The sequence below is a fragment of the Coturnix japonica genome, chromosome 3 (assembly GCF_001577835.2).
Source record: "Coturnix japonica isolate 7356 chromosome 3, Coturnix japonica 2.1, whole genome shotgun sequence".
Classification (NCBI taxonomy): Eukaryota; Metazoa; Chordata; class Aves; order Galliformes; family Phasianidae; genus Coturnix; species Coturnix japonica.
The window spans coordinates 61,702,254-61,727,046 of NC_029518.1; the positions used below are offsets into that span (position 1 = coordinate 61,702,254).

At 38.8% G+C, this 24,793-nt stretch overlaps 1 protein-coding gene across 3 annotated transcripts in view; it reads left to right on the forward strand.

Annotated features, from left to right (window-relative positions):
- Positions 1–24,793, forward strand: part of PDSS2 (decaprenyl diphosphate synthase subunit 2) — a 101,397-nt gene that overhangs the window by 21,767 nt on the left and 54,837 nt on the right. For 2 of the 3 annotated variants that reach the window (XM_032443606.1, XM_015858767.2), the window contains exon 2: positions 18,862–18,993. In XM_032443606.1, the coding sequence (XP_032299497.1) occupies positions 18,862–18,993 (132 nt within the window). Of the gene's footprint in view, positions 1–5,457; positions 5,502–18,861; positions 18,994–24,793 lie in introns of those variants that run through there. The other variant, XM_032443607.1, reaches the window with a different exon arrangement.

The window sequence follows — 24,793 nt, forward strand, 5'->3', positions numbered from 1 at the left end:
CATTCATGCAGCAGCTACGTTGTCCCCGATGAATTGTTGAGAAGACTCGGAAAAATATTCTAGCTTTATTTTAAAGAAACAGTGCTCTTTTCTTTCTGGTTGAGATTACGGCTCTCTGTTCCTTAGCTCTTGCGCATAAACGTAATGCTTAATTTTGCTTTGTTTTCCTATAAGAAAGAAAGCAGTTGTCATCTTTTCAGCAGATGTCTGGTGATGTTCAGAATATGATGAATAGAGCACTATGCTTAGTTGAATTTATCCTCATTGTGCATGCTGTCATATAGGAAGCCTGGAGTGGTGGAGTCTGTGAGAGGTGCTCAGGGCTCTTGAGGAAGAATGCAAGGAGAGCTACTGAGCAGTGTCTCTGCCTTCTAGTAATGGATATTTTGATCTTCCTCTAAAAGAAATCTGTTTGCTTGACTCCTTGAGCAATGCAATAGATCACCTCACTCCACTTGTTACCACTGGAGCTTAAGGACTCGTTTAAATCCTGTGCAGTCTCAAACTTTAATGATTTTACACAGAAATGAGGGTGCTGATCACTACGCTGCAGTATCAGGTAACAATAGCCAGCAATGTTGTGTACTTCATAACCCTCGGGTTTAGAAGAGGACACGTTTAAAGAGGCATTCAAGATGTTTAAATAGCTGTGAAATCATGCAAGAGCTCATTGCTGATAGTGCTTGTCTCTGTCCATAACCTTATGACAACAGTTTGCCTGTGGCAGTGTATGAGGAAGAGATCTCCTGCTCTTCTTCTCATGGCTGTGATCCTCCTGCTTCAGCAGAACTGAGCATAGTGGAATAACTGTTACTCCCCTGCGATGGGCATTCCAGTGATGGCTTCTGAGCTCTTCTGGGATAATGTGGTTCTAGGATAGATGTGTGAAAATGGAAACCAAGTACTGTTAGCCAAAGTCTTCTTGCTCTGATCTTCTGGGACTTAAATACCAGAAGAGATATAGGCAAAATTTGGAATTTTATAGGCCCAAGTTAATACTGAAACCTTTCTTAGACAGATCCTTCCATGAAAGAATACTGATAACCATGATCTTCCAGCAGCCAGTTAGGAAATCTTGCCTCTAAATCATTTGAAAGCAAGTTATAGTAACTGGAAGAAAAAAAATAAAGCTTTCTCATGCTGCGTTTTACCCTGAAATGTATCAGATGCCAGAGAACAAATATATTCCAATACAAAATTTTGTTGGTTTCTTGTGACAAGAGACAAGAAGTTGTCACATATATACTAGGATTATTAGAAGAGAATAACACAAATTAAGGAGTTAATGAAAAATTTTCTTCTACTATTTCCCATGTGCAATGGTTTTCACATCTATATATGTTTGATAGAATCCCTTGGACCATAAGATTAAGTTGGATTAATGCAGGCTGTTGCAAGTACCGCTTCTAGATGAAATAGCTCCTGCAGGGCTGCTTCAGCATCCCGTCTCCTCCTCCTCCGTTCCCACGGTGGGCTTTTCCTGAAGAGGAATCTGGTTGTTACGAATCCACCTAGAAATAATCTCAGACACAGGAGGAGCAGCTGCCACAGAGCTGTGAGCTGTGACACAGCCGAGCTCTGTCCCTTTTTTCTGCTTTCAGTTCTTCCACTTCTCCTTGGGTGGGCATTAAGAGCAGAGTAGGAGCTTTTGGAGGTGTAGGAGAGGAAGGAGGGGTAGCATCATATACAGCAGGAAGGAGGTGGCCAGAAGCCAGCACCACTGTAGGATGTACCAGAGAAAAGAGCATGGGCGTAGCCCAAAGCTCTCCAAACATAGAAACTGCCAAGTTTGGGCCACCACAAGCTGTATTTTCCCGGAGCCTCTGAAAAGTCCTTGTAATCTAGGTTCAGAAGTTAACTTCCAACTATGTTGTATCTTTTTATGGGGGTGGAGGAGAGTGAAAAGAGTAAATAATTCTGACTTAAATTTAAAGCTAAGTTAAATGTCAAATGAAAAACAAAACAAAAACCACCAAAGAAATAACAAACCAAATCTCACCTCTGTTAGACACTGACTTGCATTCCCCAGCCTCTTTTCAATGACTCAGTCATGCTACGTTGTGTCATTCTGTATACACTCTTGCACTGGATATGCTTTTTATTTGAATTTTCTGGATTTAAGAAAATATAAAAATATTTTATTAGTTGTAGATTTTATTCAGAGAGCTCTCATTTGAGTGTCAGTGTGTTTCGCTGTGTGTCACAAGAGCAAAGATCCTGGTGGTGTGTCTACTTTGACAAGTCTTTCCCCACCATCTTGTTCTTCGTTAAAGTTCTGTGAGAATGTTGTTTAGAAAGGAGCAAACAGTAAGATGCATGGCCAGACATTCAAAGTTCAGGAATCACAGAATCACAGAATTACCCAGGTTGGAAGGGACCTCAAGGATCATGTAGCTCCAACCCCCCTGCCTGGCAGGGCCACCAAACATATGCCTTTACTAGATCAGGTTGCCCAGGGCCCCGTCCAACCTGGTCTTGAACACCTCCAAGGACGGGGCATCCACAACCGAAGTGCTGATGGGTTTGTAATCTTGTATGTGTGCTTTGAGATGTCATCAGAATCTGACATGCGAATAACTTTCTATATACCTAGAGTTGTATGGTGTGTATGTTAGTTGTCATTTACACCTGCTAACTCTGGAATATCTGTGCTTGATGCACTGAAATGCTGCTCTGTTTTGGAGCTAAGTTGAAGCATAATAAATTCTTGAGTCTTAGTTTTGTGGATTTTAAAGATGGTTGTTTAATCTGAAGCAGCATTATTGACTTACAGAAAAGTATTTTGATGTTCCGTGTTTAGGTGTTACCTTGTGTATGTGTTGTCGTACGCCTCTGGTATTGTATTATTTTACAGCAAGAATGTGTTGACATCTTGTTTTTTACTGCTGCTGCAGGCATAATGGGTCAGATAAGACTAGAACACTAGTACTACAAAATCATTGTCGCACATGTTATGAAGAACTTGCAAATGCAAGTTAGGTACAGTAGGATATTGGGATTATCTTAATACATAGTCTTTGAAAGGGGGATTGTCTATGCACTGGGACACTCATCAAGGACAGTATGTTGAAGTGTATTTAATATTAAAGTTACTTGATGAAGCAGCCCAAGAGTTAGCATGTTTTTTATTGCCTGAAAGAAGCATTTACGTTAACCTGTGACATTGTCATTCAAGTCTCTAGATGGCATTAACAGCGTCCTCTGACAAAGTCACCAGTACTGAGACAGAATAGACTGTGTTTTTTATCACGATGGCCTCCGTGGATTCAATTCTGAAAAGGTCAATAAGGGGAGCTAATTAAACTTTAGTTGTTGAGAGTTTGCACCAGGTTTGACATTTTTCTGTATATAGTCTATTAACATTTACGAGTTCTTATTTTTAGATTTCTGACTTAAGTAACCATATACTATAGCTTTCTGGTGTACCCCTGACAGCTGAATTATCAGTTTCAGTCATTGAAACTGGAGAACAAGAATCTGGTTACTCAAGATCAAACCAAAGTTTGTAGTCTGTCTAATTTCTGTACAGTGAATAGAACTAGTTGTTACTGTTGTAAGAAAATTTAGTTATGTGAAACATTCTAAATCTTGCCATAGGGAAAGAATTAAATCACCTTCAGAAGTTGCTGTATTTTCAAAGCAGGGATTTCAGAACATGAAGATGAAGGACTTCTCATGAATGGGTACTACTGTATGTATTTGTATTGGTTGAGGATGTGAAATTCTTTTGCTTATGGGCATCATTCTCTTTATTTTTGATCTGCGTGTGTTGATGAAACCATATAGTCTTATCTGAAAGATAACAGGCTGTTAGTAATTTGAACTTTATTGTCTGTCCGAGATGAAGTAAACTGAGAATATCTCCAAAGCTGTTGCTTTTGGGAGATACTCTGCTTATTGGGAAATGTCACTGTGGTACTGTTTCTCTGTTTTGTAGAATTATATTTCTGCAAAGAGGATGGCGATCTTCCAAAAGCAGGTGAATCTCAATGTGGACCTGAAGGATAATGTTTGATTTTTATCTGTTTCATTTTCATACTCTTAGTCCTGAAAGAATAGGAAACTTGACTCATAGCTTATTTTTGAGGTTTAGTGTGTGGGGTTTGGATTTTCTTTTCCTTCTTTTATTCTTTCCTTCTTTTTTTCTTGTGGCTTACTACTTAAGAGTCTGCCTTTCTCTAGTTAATAATGGGGTGAAAGAGAAAGCGTGCCGGGTAGCTTGATGAGACTGACCTTGTGCCTGGTTTGCCTACATGGCAAAGCTCTTGTAAGTTTGCTTTGGAATTGGAATCCATTTCTACACATTATAATGAGATTCACCTGAGTTTCTACTTCTCCAGGCTGAGCAGGCCCAGCTCTCTCAGCTACTCTTCACAGCAGAGGTGCTCCAGTCACTTCAGCATCTTAGTGGTTCTCTCTTGTATTACAGCCTAACATTCTTTTCGGTATGTCCATGTCTCTCTTGTATGGGGAGCCAAGAATTGTTCAGTACTCCAGATGGGGCCTCATGAACTCAGGAGTAGAAGGGAAGAATAATCTCTCTTGACCTGCTGGCTACACTTTGTGTAATGCAGATAGAAATACTGTTAGCAGTTTGCTGCTATTAGTAATAGTGCTATCAGCACTATAATTGTAATTGAGGTTGTACTTCAATACTTCTTCTTATTGTAGGGGTAAACTGAAAGCCTGACCATCAGATTGGGCAGAAGAGTTAGGCTAAGCCTCAGTGAGTATTAATGGTCTTTTTTATTATGTGCTTTTGCAGGTTTATTTAAAATATTATATTGGTTATAAAATATACTATGCGTGTTCTTGGTGGTTTATTTTTGTTGTTGTTGTTGTTCTGTTTTTGTTTTTCTTTTGTGAGACTAGGTAATGTTTGGGGCAGGATACCCCTTCTGAGGTTTGGCTGCTAAGAGTAAGCATAGGTGGGCAGAAGTGTACATAGAGACCATCTATCTGCATTATTTCTTGCATCTGGGTCACACTTATATCGGGAGACTTTTGTATAGTTTCTACTTCATATTTTCCAGTAGAGTAAGTGTTTTCCGTTTCCTGATAGCGGGGTTTCATGCCTCTGCTAAGATTTGTAATAAGAAGGAAGGCCCTTATGAGTTTTTTATTATTGTTATTATTATTGTACTTGGGGGAATGAATAGCTAGAATAAAGGGGAAAAAACAACAACAAGACACAGAATCTGATACTGTTTTTGTCAGTTTCTGTATGTTCTGCCTTTTCCTTATTTCTGATCGCTGACATTTCACCACAAAATACTAATCGTGTTTCATTTTAAAAACCTCAGGATCCGCTGTGGCTGACCTCATCAGCAGAAAGGAGACATGTGAGCCCCAAACTCAGCGGCACTAGAAAGTTGTAGCGTTCTAACTGGCTGCTTCGGAGTCTAATGAAGAGAGTGAACGAAATCTCAGAATTTTGTTTGGAATGGCATCTAACAATGCTAAAAGCAGCATATGCCAACTAGCGGGAGCATAGCTAATAGGTAAAGAAAATGGTTGAAAATGCTGTATTATAATTGTAGTAATACTCTTAAAAAAAAAAAAAACAGAGAAGAAACCCTCTAATATATAATTCTAGTGACATGCTTTTAAGATATCTGTACGTTTTTCATTTACATTTTGACATTTAAATCGACATCGTTTTATGATCCTGTAATTTTGCAGCTCATTTCGCATACACTTTTTTCAATGGCAAATTGAAATCACAGATGAAGTGAGCTTAACTTGAGTAAGGAAGAAAAAATGTTTAGTGGGATGGGGAAAAAGTTTGTAGCACACAAACATATTCCTTGGCTGCAAATGTGTATGTGCAAATTAGGCTCACTTATGAGAACGACCTTTTTCTTTTTTTCTCGTGCTAACAAATCCCAAGGGAAGTGCATATGGTTCCTTGAAGTATTAAAATGTATCCCGCTGTTGGCATGGTAGAGAACACGTTTTGTTATACTTGCCAGCATACTACAGTTAAAGTATAACTGGACTGTTGGTTTTTTGGTGGAAGTTTAGCAAGTTTGCCAAAGCACTTTGACTGCAATCCAAAGTTAGATTCTATCCTTCAAATGTAGGGTAATGTTGGAGGAAAAAAACACAAAAGCTTTAAACTGTGCCCCTCTGTCATGTTCTCTAATATTTTCATAAATATGTAGTTTTATTTTTCTAGGTCAGGTACCTTGTAGGCATTTTTGTCTGAGATGTTTGTCTTAGTATTTGTCTTCTAAAAGAGAATTCCATATCTATGAGGGCTGCTCTGAAAGTAAAATACCCTGTTTTATTATGTAGTTCCATGATGTCAGAGGTGGATGGTGGTGGTATGGCACCTTTCCTGCCAACATCCCATTATGAGTTGTTGCCTTGTGACAGATGGCAGCAGAGGGGCAGTGTGACAAAACAGTGTCTGACATGGAACTGTTTGCACAGCAAAGGTTTTGTCCCTGAATTCGTCCATGCAGAAAAAATGACACCCATTGACACTGATATGCTGAATGTTGGTGGAGACCAGACAGTGGATGCGAGCACAGTGAGGCTGTGGGTGGTACGTTTCAGCAGTGGCAACAACAACATGAATGGCAACCATACACAGATGTTACAACACAAAATAAGGACCATCTCATCAGCTGTGAAACAGTGGTTCACCTACACTGATGCAGATTTTTACCGGCGTGATGTGCAGGTTCTTGTTCATTGCTGGGGAAAATACATAGCTAATGGTGGTGACTATGTTGTTGAACGTAGCTGTGGTGGTTAATCAAGTCAAGCCACATCAAAGAGTGTGTGCATTAGGGTTTTGTTTTGTTTTGTTTTCCTCTGTCTCATGTGGAATAAGTGAGATCAGAGTTAGTTGGTGTTAAGCTAAATTAACAGCCGGACTAGTGCAGGGAAAACCAACGTTAAGAGGAAAGTAGGGCCTTATTTTTTTCTGCAAATCAACACTCTACTAATGTTGATGAGTAACTTGTGAAATACTGTTACACAGTATTTCTGTTTCTGGGATAGAAGTTTAAGAAAGATCCTGAAATCTAGGATTTGGTTTTCATGTAATTCTTTCTCCAGATAAGATGCAGCATTGCTGCTTCTGTGCAGAAGTTGTGAAAGGTTTTCTGGAGCATTTTTGTTGGTGCTGTTGTATGTTTTTTCTTCATTCCAGTGGTGGATTATATGGAAAATCTTGATTTTTTGGAGAAGTCTGAAGAAGATTCCTCTATTTTATCTTAGGATATTTACCTTGTAAGTTTTTCCAAGGTTGCCTGGCTATGTAGTGAGTAACAATTTTCCTTGTACTGTAGGCACCTGAAGTGTAGTAAGTAGGTTTCTTTAAAGCAAAGTGACAAGTCTAGAACGTCATTCATTATTATTATTATTTTTTCATTTTTCTTGATTCTTCTCCAAGAATAACATTTTAGTAAGGTGCACTCCTTTTTTTGGCAGCTCTGCTGTAGCTCTTTTCACTGTTAGCAGTGCTGCTTTCCACGTTTGCTATGCAGCCGAGGTCACTCCAGTGGAGAGAAATGAGGTTCCAGCTTCACATTCCTGCCTTGTTTTCTCTTGCCATTTTATTTTATTTTTCCTCATGGTCTCCAGTAATTCCTCCAGACTACGATCCTTAACTTTGTCCTTCAGACTCTGGCACCAAGCAGTCCAGGAAAAATTGAGGTGATCAGGACCACTAGTGCCTTTCCAGAAGAACCAAGTAGCTCTATTACAGAAACCCCATCTCTTTGTGTCATTATACTGTTCTGAAGTTGTGGTTTATCTTTTTAACGCAGTTAATGTGAGGGTTAGGTTGTCTCACCTCTTGCATGTGAAGCCTAGAATCCTTCTGAATGATACAAGCCCTGTTTTTGCCCTTCACTCTGTATTCTGCTCCACATTTTATTTTGCTTTTTAAAACTCAGCTGACTGTTTGGATCTTAAAAAAAAAAATAAATTAAATTTTAATTTGCTCAATTGAAATCTCTTGATTCAGAATTCTTGAAGGTTTTACCTTTGTACCTCCAGCTTGTTTGTTTGTTTTAGTTTTTTCTTACATGAATGTTTTCACATACAGCAAGAAGTGATGCTTAAAATCATAGAATGATTTGGATTGGAAGGGATCTTAAAGCCCACCCAGTCACACCCTTTCCTGTGCTCAGGGCTGCCCCCTACCAGCTCAGCTGCCCAGGGCCCCATCTAACCTGACCTTGAGTGCATTCAGGGGTGGGGTATTCACAGCTTCTCTGGGCAGCTGTGCCCACCCTTCACCGCCCTTTGAGCAAAGAATTTCCTACCAACAACTAACCTATATCTCCCTTCCTTTAGTTTGAAGCTATTCCCCCTTGACCTGCTACTATGTGACCTTGTCAGAAGTCTTTACTTGTCATTCATATAGGCCAACTATCTGATGTCTCCATTCCTGGACTCACTCCAGCAAGTCCAGGTCTTTCTTATGCTGTGAGCCCAGGAGCTGAATGCATGTGGGGTCACAATGAATGCAGTTCTGTTGATAATAAGGTCAAAATAATTTCTTCTTCTAGTCTCTGTCAGCTATAGAAATCTTAGATTTTTTAGAGTGCTTTTTTAAGGAGTTTACAAAAAACATAAATAGCCAAGTAGCAGGCAGTAAAGTATAGAATGAATGTAAAAGCTTGTGCTCAATTTCAATGGTCTTTCTATCCAGGATCAGTGTACCTTTTCACTCTGAAACTGCTATTCAGATGCATTTTAATGAACATACCTTTTTTTTTAACTTCACTCAAGGCAGAATGGGATTACAAATTCCATTCTTTTTTTCCTTCATAAGCATAGCACTCATTAAAATTGTAAGTTGTATGGCTATTGAATAAGAGAGTGATGCTCCAGCACTTAATATTTTTCTAGTAGATGCTGACTCTCATCCCAGTAGGCCTCTTCCTTCTTTCCAACAGTTGCACACTCTTTTGCATTCTCACCAGACCTTCAAAACACATGTGCCCTTGTTATTCAGCTTTATGGTTAATGCACATAAGTGGGTCAAATAGTAAATGTTTGCAGTGTAAATAAAAGCACAATGTCACTGGCTTTGGAAGAGCCCTCTGTAGACCAGCTAGTTCAGCATGCACCCTATGCTCAAAGCGCAGTCCCCTAGAACAGGTTGCTCATGGTTGTGACCCATGGGATTTTGAGTTGGGGCGGCTTGTTCCGGTGTAAGATCACACTCAGAATTAGCAAGTAACAATTCTTACATGCAAATGACAGTTCTTTTCTTTCAGCTTCTTGTCCTTTCATTAAGCCACTGCTTAGTGGAGAAAACAAACAAAAGCAGCAAAAAAATCATACTTTAAAAATTCTATTTTTTTTTACCCGTTTTATGGGAACTTCCTGTGCAAGCCCTGATTGAAATTGGAGAATGGCATGAGTCTGCTTTACTTCAGTGGGATTTGGATCCATTTTTTAAGAAGAATTTGTTTATAAGGTATTTTTAGTCTGGTTACAGGTAATACTTTGATCTAAAATGCTGGAGTTAGACTCCTGAAACGGTCAGTGCACCATAGGAGTTCTGTATCTCCCTTTTCCTGTTTGTTTGTTTGTTTTTTGCCCTGAGTTATGGCATGAGACAAGTTACACAGCCAAAATACAGGAGGAATAGGCTGAATGCAATGGCAAGTATCTCTGTTAGCATGCACTGCTGGTAGCTGCTGCTTCAGACTTTCCCAGAGAGGTACCAAATCAGATTCAGTACCCAGTCAAATTCTCTTGATACTTCCAGCCATCTGTAAAACAAAAACACTTGCACGTTGTATACTGTAGCTACAATCAGAGGATTAAGATGTAAAGAAATGTGATTCTTTGTATTCTACAAATCACCTGCCAGAATAACCTCTGCTTATTGAGACGTAAGGAAGGCAAGTTTACAATTTGCTGTCTTCTCTGAACAATTCCAAAGGTAATATAACAAGGACATAATTCTAAAGCACGCTTTACTACCAGTAGGTGTAAATACAGTGACACTTTTATTTCCTGTTCAAATTCATTATTTTAATCCCTGTCAGATACATATTTGTGGTAGTAACGTACCCTGCACGGCAAGTGCTGAGAAAACATTTATGGAAAGCTTTGCCAGAGAAGTCTGACTGTATAGACTACAGTGACTTTACTGTTGGGGCTCTTCATGTGTTTATGGAAAAAAAAGGCACTAGTTAAGCATGTCTGATTTGTAGATTTTGTTGCTCAAATACCCAAGTTACTTAATAACTCTAATACGTAAGATCGAGTAGCACAGCAGTTCTATTGATATGCTGGCAAAGAAGCAAACATGACCAGTCTTTACCATCTGTTTATAATGCTATATAAAGAAGACCTTACCAGTTGCCATGGAAACCAGCATTTCCAAAACCACAAGTGTTTGCTTAAATTCTCAAGCTTTCTAAAGTCTTGTCTTTTCTGCAGGAGAAAGAATAGGAAATCTCTAAAGTTCTCCAGTGATTCTTTTTTTTTTTTTTTCTCCTAACAATTGCTTTGCTGTAATATGCTTTCAGCATTTTTGCACCATATCTTGTTTCACTACTTCATAAATTTAAGGAGCGCCATTTGTAACTTAATGACTTCATTTGATGCATTTTAGCAATGATCCAGGAAAAGGAGGAAGATATTTGTCGTGCGTCGTGTTTATCTTTATCAAAGGAGTTTTTCCTGTTCACGTGAACAGTCCTCATTGTGGTATTGACAGTGCGGGGTGATCCTACAGAATTTGAGTAAAGGTCAAGTTAAGAATTTTTATTACTTGATTAAAAATAACAATAATAATAATCAATGAACACAGTTACCCACTGGGGTCTCACTGAAAAGTGACCCTCTGGAATGAGTAATCTAGAGAAAAAATGCAACTGAGATAATACCAGTAAGAGTTATGGCTTGGGTTTGTATTCTCCACTGTTGGCTTAAAGTTGTTTTTTAGTTAAAACTGAAAGAAGCCACTGAGAAGCCCTCAAAATGTGCTATTGGGAAGAATATACATTTACTACAGTATCTCAGAATATTTATATTTCTTCCCTTTTCTAACTGTGTGTACACGTCGCTGCCTTGCATTCTGCCCCAGCTCTCCGATGTGGTTTAAGTTGTTTTTGTTGTTGTTCTGCTTCCTTTTGAGCTTATGAAAGGCTTTTACTGTGTATAAGCACTTAACTTCAGTAGGTACGAATGTAAAGCCTTTAGAAAAGGTGCCGCAGTCAGATTATTGGTGCCGGTTGGTTTTCAACCACTTAAAACAACTTCTGTTTCTTTTTATTTAAAAGGAAGATCTGTATTTAAAGGGTTCTTGGTGAATTTGGATTAAACTACTTGGACTGAGTGAAAAAATCTTCTCAAGCGCAGAGCTTGAATGTCGCGTTCACTGCTACTGAAGGGCTGTCAGTGCTCTCAGAGATTACATATCTGTAATCCACCTAAATAATGCTGAAGATAAGTGAAGTTGTTTAGAAATATTGCTGAGCACAAAAGGTTATGAGAACTTTTAAGATCATTCTAAACATTCCCAACATTTTTGTCTTTTTCTATTTCATACTTCGGTAAAACACATTTATGAGCATTTTCGTTGGGAGATAATGGCCAGAAGCTGACCTATTTCATTGTTGCGTTTCCCTAGTAGAATTTATTTAATACAAAATACATCTTTATGACAGGCTTTACTGTTACAATATTGCCGAAGTGACACTGGGCCTCCAGAGGTGTCTGAAATCATTAGCCTTGTGAAGCTAATGATACTTCTGTCATTCAGAGAATTCTTCCAAAGTATTTATATTCCTTTCACTTAGCAGAATATTCTTGCATCTTTTCAGAAAGGTAGCCTTGTGCTTGAGTAGACTTGTTGATACTGGTTGGCAGTGGGGTGCTATACCTCCCACCGAGTTTAAATAAAGTAAATATTGACGGAGAACTCAGACACACAAAAAATTAGGCTTCTGTCTAAGTATTTGTGGTTAGAAAAATAGGGGTGCCAGACCTGTGAGTGACTGCTGGTCAGAGAAATTGCACTCAGACACTGACTGCTTTTTTTTTGGTATTAGCTTGCCTGTTATCCACATCACATTCCAAGATCAAGCCAAACGCTAACCAGGAAAACCAGCAAAGGTTGGCAGTTGGCTTAAAAATACTTCCCTCCTCCCCCTTCCCCGTGGTGTCCTAATGTCAACCTTAAGGTAGTCCTTTTGCCCACCTCTAACACTCATGTGATGGGGGTAAGGTATCAGTATTATAACAAATTTGTAATTAAAACTTTTTCTGAGAAATCAATATCTTTGAGATTATGTGTGATTAGATCTGCCTGATATTTTTACTGTAGGATCATTTTTTTTTTTTCAGTGTAGGTTGTTTTCTGATCTCAAATGACCATGCAACTTGCAGCCAGTTCTATTGAAACCTTAGTTAACACAGTGCTATGTTTTTTCAACTCGTGAAAAAATCTAGTTGTCCTCATCTGCTTACCTAGGAAAGCTCTGTCCTCTCAGTACTCGGCTGCTAAGAAATTTTGTGGAAAATTAGGAGCCCAGAACATCATGGTCACAATTCATGTAACTTCTGCCTTTGGGAAGCCCAGGGTTAACAGGTTGCCCAAGGAGGTCGTGGATGCCCCATCCCTGGAGGCATTCAAGGCCAGGCTGGATGTGGCTGTGGGCAGCCTGGTCTGGTGGTTGGTGACCCTGCACATAGCAGGGGGTTGAAACTGGATGGTCATTGTGGTCCTTTTCAACCCAGGCCATTCTATGATTCTGAGCCCACTAAGTCATAGCGGTGGCTGGCAGACCAATACTTATGTTTGAATGAGGTTATAAAGGCTCCAAGAAGAAGAAATCTTTTAACAATTCAAATGCTGTTTCAATTTGTAGGAGCCGTAAATGTTCAAAGACAGTGAACTGCTGATTGTTTATCATCAAGTATCAGTATTTGCTTTGCACTTGCCCCCCAAACTTGTAACTTTTAAAATTAATTTATTTTGATGCCATTTGACTTTTGTGAGGCCTTGCCCACTTGAATCTCCACAAATTTATTTAAACTGTTGATTCCTAGAGTTTTCTAGAAGGTTCCATCATTTGTGATCATTGCTGTGTTTAGAAAGTTGTTGGAATTTTATTTCTGAAAGTACTACATTATATGGGGATATATACTGAAGCCAGAAGAAATTGGTGTAACAGTTCCAGAAAGAAATATAGAATATCCTGAGGTGGAAGTGACCAGCACAAATCATTAAGTCCAACTCCAGCTTAAACACCTACGTTTCCTGTAAGCTGTAATTCTAATGTATGTTGAATGTTCATCAGTCAGTCTCCCCATCTGTGACCAGGCTGCCCAGGGAAGTTGTGGGTGCCCCATCAATTGAGGTTCTCAAGGCAGGGTGGATGGGCATTGGGCAGCTGAGCTGGGGGCTGGCAGCCCTGCCCACAACAGGGGTTGGGACTGGGTGGGCTCTAGGGTCTCTTCCAACCTGAGCCATTCTGTGATAACTGTGCTCAAAAGATGTGGCGTGATAAGGCTGATGTACTTGTAATGTGTTTGAAGATATGTTGTTTAGAGGGTTATTTAACACATACTTGAAACTTCATTAGGTGAAAATAAGCCACTATAGACTGCTGTTAACATAAACGAAATATATAATTGAATAGTGTATGCTTGTTTGAGTGTGGTCATATGATCAATCACATGATTCGAATAAGTGCATCTGTAATAAAGTGGTTTAGCATCAGTTAGGAAAATGAATATATCAGGGGAGTTTTCTCTTATTTACTTCTGACTAGTCATTAATAAAGCAAATTGAATAAAAGCCCTGAGGTTAGGTGAACTCTTACATTTCTAATAAAGTAGCCAGTGTTCTCACCACATAGTCCTGACATTTACTTGTAGCACTAGATATAGAATCATCAGTCATATTTAATTTTGAAAGTGTTTGTTTTTTAAATGTAGTTGTACCTGTACCCATGTGTATGTTCTGATGATCCTTCTGTCTTGAACAAAATCGGTGTAACTAATCTCCCTAAGTGTTACAGATTTAAACCATGTTTATATATTGTCACATCTAAGATTGTCAAGCAGAATTGAGATGTTTCTTTTTCAGAACAGTTTTTATTTCAGCCTAAAACCAGCTTGTGTTTTTCAAAGACATTATCCCAGCTTTGTAAAGCTTTTTCGTCAGCATAATTGATTTTGGTTGTTACACTCCTTTTCCAGTTGCTTTTTATTAGTGCTGTGTAAACAGGTTGATTTTTTCCCCCTCCTTTTGTTCAACATCTGTGTGGGGGAGGCTGAGGAATGGCTGCTCAACACCCAGAAGGAAATGTTTGACCAAACATTTCACAGCTCTCTTTGTGACCACTGTAAAATACCTTATCATATCTGTTTTAATTAGGTCTTTTTTTCCCCCCCTGCTTTCTTAGCAATTAAATTGGAACCATAAATTGGTGCTCCTGCATATAGATTTGATCTCTTATACATCCACATTTATTCAGTAGACTTCATAGTTGGCTGTGGCTTTTTTCCCCTCCCGTATTTCATCCACATCCACATCCACCTCTTCTTTAACAGTAACTATTTTCTGTGTTTCTTATAGTTTAAATTCTTGGTATAATGTAATGAAAAAAATGGCAAGAACATGAGCTGTATTTGTCTGAGGACCTGCTAGAATGTAAATAACTTTAAATCTTCGCGGTATTTAATCAACATTGCTCAAAAGTAGGAGTGGAGCTTACAATCAGTGCTCTGTTTATTACTTATTTCTTTATATATAGAAACGTAAATTAATGCAGGAGTTAAGCCTGACACTTATTGGAGGCTAGTATTTTACCTGCAGAGTGTACTGAAATGGCTGCACATGTGGAAAAATACACAAAACATTAAGGGAAATGCTCATGTTTGCTTGATTTATTCTCTGCAGCAGACGGACTCTGGTAGTAGGAGGTGTAATTTGCAGCACATTAGCTATTAGCCAGTGTCATTGCTTGAGTGGGTGGTGTGAGTCTCGTGTCTGTATGGTGTCACACTGAGCATGTTTCAGAGCTGGGCTCTTCTCCCTTGTGCTTTCAGATGAAATTTTTTGTGAACAAGGCTCTGCTTAAAACTGTGAATCTGCGCTTTCAGACGGGTTATTCTGTCACATGGATAATATCTCAAGCAAATGCTCACTCCACACCTCCCCTGATATTCAGAACGTTTGGCAAAGCTGGATTGTTGTAGTGTTTGACTTACCCACTTTTTTTGACATGAGCTGCCCTAAAGATGTAATATGTTATTCGCAAGAAACCCCGTCTGTTACTCCATAGCAAACAAGCAAAATTACACTCTCGTTTCTTTTTGTTTTCTGTGGGTATGTTTTTGGGGGTGGGGGGGATACACTGTGCATGTACACGAACACTTGTGTTCAGCAGAGGTTTTCTAAAAGAATCTGAGCTTGAAGCATCTTTCTTTTTTTTTTCCTCTTGTGTGCACAATTTCACTTGGGTTGCTTTTAGTTCACTTTTTTCCCTGGAGGCACCTGTCTCCTGCCACATACCCATCAAGACTAATTGCACCATCTGGAAGACTTTTGTGTAGCTGTTACTTGTGCAGAATATCTCTTGGGAGCTTAATTCTGAATGTGAATGTGACCCCTGAAGCCATGTCAAGTAGCTGCAGTAGTTTCCAGCCTCTAAAGGATGATCACCGTAGGCTTTATTTGTTTCAAGTCTCATGCGGTTTGCTTTAGTACGGATATGTTACATGTCAGTAACACAGCTTCAGTCATGTTTTGAAGGGAATTAGGCTTTGAATGTGGGTCTGGTAATTCATAGAAAATTCTGTCTAAAATTGCATCCAAAACATATGGATTTGGATTTAGTCTACATGTTGCTCCTTACTATTACACTATGTCATTTTTATGTCCTGTTCTTCCCCCACCCACATCTGCAGTTCTCATTAATAACATCCTGCTAAAAATGCGAGGTGTTCTTTAGAGCATGGGTTGCAACCCCCCAGAACAGCTCTAAAACAATTGTTTTCCTTAGTGCTATGAATCTGTTCAAGTATTTTCAGTACAGGTAATTTTTTTCTTGTTCCTCACTTAAGCTTTATTAAGTTAAAAGCACTGCAGCACTTGGCACTTCCACCAGTGTCCCCCTGGGCAGTGCCTTGTTTAAAGGTTGGTGCTTTAAAGTCTTGTGGTGGTCTGGACAATTTTCTTCTTTCTGTAATAATGTGTCTGTTGGAAAACCATGGAGCACTGAGCATGGAAAACCAAAGCATTCTGACTTAAAGCATCAGCAAAATTTGTTGTGTCTTGTTAAAAAAAACACAACGAAACAAAACTCTTTTCTCTTGGGATCCTGCATATATTATGTCAGGCACTCTAGTTGTACCAATATATGTATGTGGATAAATATATATATATGTATGTATAAATGTCCTTCTTATCCTGAAACCACTTCTTTTTATTTTTTTTTTAATTTATTTTTCCAGTGTTGGAATTGTAATAAGTGTTGAGGAAATATGAGGACTCTATTTGTTCTTAGCTGCATCAGCTGTGTAACTTGTTTGCTTGTAAGTACTGTGGTCAGCTGAAGCTCAAGCCAGAGAAGTACTTACACCACCACAAGCAATTGTGAATTCTGTCTACAGGATATATGTGTAATATATATTATTCATTATATGTATTTTTTCTGTTTTTTGTTTGTTTTTCTTGAGTCATTTAATGTTTGTTGTGGCTGTGACTTTGGAAATCTATAGAATTTTAAAAGTGTAACTGTTTTGGCTGTATTCTGTTAGTTATATATTTGAGTTGAATATTTGGGGAATGAAGGTATGTAAGGTGAAAATTCGCAGGACAGTAATGGTAAGCAGCTTTCTCCTCCTCTTTAAAATGCCTCCCCATACATAGCCAGTAAGCAATGCAAAGTTGTACATTGCAGTACGGCTCTGTGTCTTAGGAACTGATCTGAGCCGGGTAAGCTTTCCTGGCTTTCAATGGTTGGGAAGCACTGCGTGAGTGGTTTACAAAGAGAAATCATTGTCTGCTCCGGGAAGCTGTACAGCATCTTCCTTTCAGCTGTTGTTACGCTGCTGTATTCAGGTTTTTTTTTAAAGGATCTTTGTGGATGAAAGAAGTTGAGAGCCGATGGCTTGGATGTGGCATTTCCTCAGAAAGTTGAGTCTTGTGTTAAATACTGACTAATGTGCTGAATGTAGTCTTCCACAGAAATAATGATTACCCATCTTCTCCTAATTTACACAATCGTTTAGATTAGTTTGTGATTTGCTCTCATAAGGTAGCAAGGTAACGTGTTCTTAGAATCACAGAATGTCCCAAGGTGGAAGGGATCCACAGGGACCAGCTGCAGCCACCATCAGGCCTCCCCTTATCTCCTCTGCTCTGGGCTGAGCAAACCCGGGTTCTGCAGCCACACCTCATGCATCTTACCTGCTACACTTTTCACCATCTTTACAGTTGTGTGAATTGCTATTTTCATGTTATTGCTTTGTTAAGAGGCTGACATCTGAAGTCTACCTGCATTGGTGCAGATAGACTGTGAATGTTTGGCATCCTCTTGGTTCTTAAAGCTCAGTTGAACCAAACTCTAGCTATCTCAAGCTTCTCTTAGAAGCCTTCCCTCACACCATGGCCGTGCATGGTGCTGAAGGCATGGCCATGTAGGGCTGGGCTCACCCGCCACAAGCCACCTGAGACAGCTTGTTCTCCACTGAGCTTTTGGAGGCACGTAGTCTGCTCCATCACTGTGGGAATAGATATATTCCATTGACAATAGAAGTAGGGTGGTTATCTGCAGTAGCACGTGATCTTTTGTCATGGTCTTCCAGTTACTTAAAAAATATATATATTTACAAGTCTGCATAAATAAGATAGTAATCTGAAGGTATGATTGTGTTATGAAGTGGTGTAAATGTAATAAAAAACCATCTTAATGGACCTTTAGCTTGCATGCAATGTTTTACTTATTCAACTGCACTTCCAAGATAGATATCCTAGCCTTTCTGTTAGCTGCTTTAAAGACTGGTATGGATTGATTTCCTTCAGTGATTAGGCCTAAAATTACACAGTGGGACGAAGTGACTTGGAGTTCTTAGTAATCCGTGATGTAATTCTTATATATTTAGCAAATATTTAAATTATATTGGAGGTAAGGGCTCTTTCTGGAAAGCAGTTCACAGATCTAATAGCATCTGGGATATATTATCTTTTCTTGTAGCTATTTAGCCTTATTGATGATCATAGGAAGTAGAAAGTAACTTTGACAAGGACAGAAAGAATATAATTTGAGACACTGGACTCTGTGGTCAAAAAGGAAAGCAAAGCTTGTTTCAAAATAAGCAGAATTCTGAAATGATACATGTAAGGGGTCATTTGGAATTGCTTTCAACAAATGTTTTTGGGAGCACACAGTACAGGCTTCCTTCTAACCCCAGATTTAAGGGTGCAGCATCTGAAGCAGTTCCTTTATTTAGAACAGTCTGCCTCTACTTCAATTAGTTTCTATTATTTTGACTTGTATCTTACTGTTTCATCAGCGTCTACAAAGTCTATCCCTGAAATACTTGGATACTACTTTGATATACTCATTTTGTAACATCATATGAAGTTCAGGACGTGTGTTGCTTTTGGAAATAAACAGCATTTAACCCTGAATTCTCACTTTGCTCTGCAGTAGTAATATCTCATAGTGAGTTAGAGGTGAAGGGTGACAAAAGTTTGTGGTTAATAATTACAGCTTATTTTCATGCAAATGTGAATATTAAAGACTTAGAGAAATGATGGGAGCTCAAGGTCTGAGTCTTTCTGTTTTGTTATAAGCAGAGAAAATAGACTGTAAATAATACACTTTTAAAAAATTATTTTTCTTTTTTCTTTTTTTGCAGGGGTTTTGTGTATGATAGTCGAAATAATTTACAGATGCGAGGTTTGGTCGTATTGCTTATTTCCAAAGCTGCTGGACCCAGCACAACAGATCTCTCTTTCCAGCACAACATGGTCAGTGGGATTTATTCCAGGTACGTGGCAACTTTCTTTAGTGAGGTATACATGGATGCATTTGATTGGCAAAGTCATGGTGATTTCAGAGCATCCTAGTGCTCAGCTGTTAAGGAAAAATCAATACTTGCCTAATTACAGATCCTTATTCCACAGGATTATTATAAGCTTTACACAGTGAAAACCATTTCCTACCAGTTGCGTAGCTCGTATAATATCCATGCCTAAGTCTTAATTGGTGTTTCTGGTACAGTTAAGTCAAAAAGATTTTAATCACGTTAGGTATCAGAAAGTTTATGTTAGAGGTACTCAGAATCAAATATGTACATACACTAATTGAGTGGGGTTTTTCTGCATTACTCAGATGTAATTTAGGTACACTTACTTACTAGAAGTGTCAGAGTCAGATTGACAGTCGTGGAATACCAGTTTGTTTCACTGAGCAAATCATTTTCACTACAGCCACTTTGGAGGATATTTTCCCTTGACACTATAGTGTAGAATGAAGTTCCTCACCTCCCACATGTGAGCTGAAATACTGAGTCTGTCACTAAGGTACCTCAGCATCTCACTGGTATAATCTGTCTTCATCCAGTTCCTAAATATCTTTTTAAGTATTTAAAGTAGATTATTTAGTACTAGTAACAGCAGTAATTAGAAATAGTGGTTGTTTTTCTTTGTGTGTATGTGTGTTTGACAGTTAACTGTTCCTCAAAAATAGTAAGTGATGTTAAGAAGTTCTGGTTGGAAAAACTGTAAAATTAAAATTTTTGAAGTCCTTTTGAAGACTTGAGTGCCAATGGGTGAGGGAACTCTGTCGTATCTTCAGCTATTTCTACCTCTGACCTCTGCAGAGTATTAAAGGAAGATACACAAACTTAGTGACAGGTTTGTATCCTAATTCTTTATATAAGGGCACAACAAATTATGTCCTTAAAATACATATAAAATCTTAAAGCAACAGAATAAAGAAGGAAAATAAACATGAATAGGGAAGGACAGAAATGACATTAAGTAAGAAAAAAGACAGATATAGGAGGCTTGTTAAGGAGGGGCTGTGATAGCTGTTTAATTCTATTCTTGTTTGGTTTTGCCCTTAATGTCCCCTTAGGGTTGTAATGTTTTTATATTTATATGCAAATGATGCTGTATGAGGGCATAATTCTATTTAGTTAATTATGGTACAGAAAGTATTTTAGTTGATTTTGTAAATGATTTTGAAAGTTTTCATTAAGCGTGTCTCATAAAAGGAGAGAAAAAGCATTATGTTTTCATAACCAACTTTTTGAGTATGATGATTCTGACTGTGGAGGTAACTTGTGAGCATTTAAAGCTGCCACTGGGAAGGTGACTATTGGAAGTATTCAGTGAGGAGCAAATAAGACCTTGAATTAATAATGAGCCAGTTGGTGTAAATGGACATCACTGGAGCTATGCCAGTTCAACCAGCTGAAAATCTAGCCTAATAATCTAAGTTTGAGCAAGTCAATAGCCATTATAATACCTAGTTTAGAGTTACCAAGGTATTCCAGAAATGAAGCAGTTTTGAATACGTCCGCACTGGTTCACTTAAGGTTCATTACTGTCTATGAGAGTGATAACTATGGAGTCATTAATTTAAATGAATTTTCAGTGGCAATTTGAATCTGTATGGTGGAGTAAATACGAGCAAACTGATCCACGCTAGCAGAGTGGCAGTGCTTTATTTCATTTTGTGCCATAGTGAGCCAGGTTTGCCTTCCTCTGAAATCACTCTGGGCTTTGTCTTTGACTTGGAACTGGTTGGTTGGTTGGTTTTTTTTTGTTGTTTTTTTTTCCCCTCTCCCCTCTTTTTAATGATTTTATGACTGTACTTTTCCAAATGCAGTCTTCAATCCTGTCTTGTTTCTCATTTTGATTTCTGTACTATATAAAGCAAAGAGAAGTGGCAGCTTGTAAAATCATGAACTTAAAGGGCTTTTGCAATTGTTTTATGTATTACAAATAATGTTTTACAAACTGCTTTTCGAATAAGTACCAAAGGACTTTTTCCCTTAGTACGTTTTTGTCTGCTGTCCTGGTTACAGAGTAGTTATATACGGTTTGTGTATTAGAGTCGTATAGCAAAGGCAAAGTATATTCCTCAGTGATATGCAATGAAGAAACGTGCTTGATCCTTTAATGCTTATGTACTGCTCCAGCTTTGAAAGTATTTTTTGGAAATTGATTCTTACAGTTTCATCTCCGCTGTAAACTATACAGCTCTTTCTGTTACCATGCCATGTAATTACTTCATCTTTACGTATAATATTTTGCTGGAAATATTATTTCTGGCGCTGTAACCAGCATCTTCATTGCCTGATACTTACATGTTGTGAACATTGCATTGTGGACTATTAGTTGGGATATGGCTTGCATGATTTTATTGTACTTAATAGGGACTAATTGCATTTCTGAAATCTGAGCATGAGGTAAGTTCTAGTACTTGTCAGTGATTGCAACAGTCCAGTCTTTTTCTTTTCCCTACAGTTTATGTTGGAATGAGCTCCTCTGCTCTCTTCAAATCTACTGTCCCACAGGGGGTAGCCAGGTTAAATCAGTCTGTTGTATCACAAAGAAAAAGAAAGATTTTGTGATGAGGCATGTTCTGCATAACCTTCTTTCCCTATTTGATATCTTGAATCACAGTATAAACAAGGAGTGCAATATCCATAATTAAAATTTAAGGACGCTAAATTTGGAACTGCCAACGTTTTCTTTATCCTATTCTCCCAATTTCTAGATGTCTCAATGACCCAAATGCATAAAAATAGATTAGCTAGCTGCTTAGCTTGCATCTGTTTTAATTGGTACACAATGGAACAAAACCGGTGCCTAGTACTAGGGAGCAATCTTTTTTTCCAGAATAATGAGAATTACAATTTAGGTAGTTAAAGGAGCAGAGCTGGTGCAGTGATATGATGCTGCCTGTGGCTGGAACTTCTTCCAGCTTGGCACTTTGTAATTTGCAGATGTGAACTGTCCACATCGAGCTGGGGAGGAACTGCAAGCCATTGTGCACAGGGATATCATAGTAACTGCTGGTTACCTTACGAGTCATGCGGAAGATAAACAGGAAAGTGTTATAAGTGTCTGCTTGGCGTACTTTTCTCTGTACTGCCACCTCCCTTTTAGGCTGCCAGCAACCTAATTTCATTGCTATTGGCTGGGAAAGGAGCCTGACATTACTTCCAGCTCAGCACCAGTACTCCCAAAAGAGGATGCAGAAAAGAAGTGGCAACATAATAAACAGCCCTATTTCACCAGCTGGACAGATTTCCTAAAACTGAAACTTCCTACTGGTCTCTTACCCGTTAGGCAAATATTTCCTTGGCTACAGAACCATGGCAAACACTATGATGAAGAGCAGCGCTCACAAGTTATGCAGGCGTTGTCATCTAAGGGTTGATATAATTACCCATACTCAAGCAAAGCATCATCCCTTATTCACTTGAACCTTGTTGGTGTTCTTTCTTTGCTGAAGAGAACACAGAACACACATTTACATATAGACAGAATCTAGCTAATTATAATCTATCATGCTAATAGTATTCGAGAACACCTTAGATGTGATGTTGCAGCCTAGAGCTCTGTTAGACCCATTTCCAAACTTGCAATTATGTTAGAGATAGATACTGCTCTATGTTGCCTTCTTTCAGAGCAAATCTTGACTGGATATTCATGTAAGCAGCTTGCTGGTCTTCACTGTGGAGGTTTTTAATAGAAGTATCAGGATCATATGGTTTCTGAACACCTATAGCTTTCCGCTTCATAGATTTAACAACTAAATTACAACTGAAGATACCAAGCTGGGCTTGGGCTCTGTCACTATGTACCCAAAGGGTTATCTTCTGCTGTTGGTGTCTGGTACTGGCAGACATCATTGGCTGGGGACTGAGGAATCTCCTTGGCTTTATACAGAGTAACATATTCCTCACATAGCCTCTATATTGCAGCTGAAAGTTTAAGTGATGCCAAAGAACAAACTTATGCCATTTCTTCAGGCATCAATATCCTTGGCTCTATGACAGCAAGTTATTTTCTTCTCTCTTTCATGTTTTCAATCTTTCTTTTTTCCTTCTTCCTTTAGTGCCAGTTTCAGGAGTACCCTCTGGCACTGATACCCACTGATCAGCTCCACAGATTCCTTTGGACACTTATCTGAGGTTTTTTGTTGGGTTTTTTTTGTATGTTTTAAGCCTAATTTGTCTGTGCATTCACAAGGTCTGATCCTGTGGACACTGAGAAAGTAAAAAGATCTTATCAAACTCAGCAAGTGTGTGTGTAGAATAGATCACAGTAAGTACCAAAGAACTGATAAGCGAAGCACTACGGGTTTCTGGATTAGTGCTTTTAATACTAGGCTCTGCCCATGCTTGTTCTCCTTCAGAATTATGCATCTGGCCTTTAAAAGCTCCAGGAATTCATTTCTCACAAGGCGAACGTGCTTTCTTACATGCTTTCACTGCCTAAACTTTTCTCTGAATCCTTTCTGGTGCTTGAAATAGTGGCAGTGAAACTGGAGTGACAGTCAGCGTGAACATGTACTCCTTTTCCTGAGTGTTTCAGCAATGATTTTGGAACCAGCACTGATGCTGCTTCCAACAAAAACCTATAAGGTGGCAGTTAACAGCAGATACTAGTTCTTGTTATGGTGTTGAGTCCTTCACTCACCAAGTTCTTGTAGAAATTCTTACTAAGTGCCCCAGATACCACTTTTTTTATTTTCTTTTTTTTTTTTTTGGACACAACTCATGCACACACATTACACAGTCTGTTTTCACATATATTTGTGATGACAAAATGTCTCAAGTCATCTTGTTCTCATCATCTCTAAAGTAACATTGATTTGAAGGTCTCTGGGGATTAACAAGTCTTGACCAGAATGTTCATCCACTGGTTCCTCTTGGTTGCTCTGGAAGTTTCTCCGGTTTCATGAAGTTAGTGCCTCTACTGCTCTGTCCCTTTGCAGTTCCTTGAAGTTTAGTCCCAGCTTTGCTAGATATGAAAACAGAAAAGCTTTCCATACCCAGATTTTCCAGATTAGTGGTATGGTCTGTTTCCAGGCCAATTATGAGAACGCAAGTGTAAAGTTCTCATCAGTCTTAGTGACTTCTGATGGGGTATCCCTTGGTGTTAGTAAGGAATCTCGTGTTTCTCATAGGTAACAGTTCACCATCTGCAGCTTTGTTTTTTCTCTAAAACCAGTGCCATGGCAGACGTAACAGGGGATGCTGTGCTTTTTGAAGCAGTCTTTAACAGCTGTGTGCATGAAAAGCATTCAGGCTGCTTCCACAGAACTGAAGCTATGTGAATGATTATATTTTTTTTGGACTCCTTTGGACTGCAGAGGTAAATAAGAACTAGCGTAGTCCAAGATGTAGTGGTTGTAGGCTTACTGCTGTTTATTTCTGAGAGCTATGTTCTGCACAGATTTACATGGGTGGACATTAGTTTGTTGACTTCTTCCTCTGACCTGAGCTACTATTGAATTGGGATTTTATGGTTGAGGGAAAACCAAAATAGTAATACTCCTCTTTGGGTAATTAGCATCATAGCATTTGATGTGTGAGCAAATCTTCTCTGAAGACTGAGGAAAATAAAATATGTTCCATTTTGAGTGATAAACAGAATAACTGTTATACCTGGATATGCACCCTGGGCTCTGCATTCCCTGGGAGCTTTAATTATTGACAGATAGCCTCTGTCCTGTCCTTCTGAGTGCAACCAAACAGATGAAAGTTGTGACTCAGTGGGCTGTCGCATCTCTCAAGTGAAGTAGGTGACTACAGTAGCAAAGGG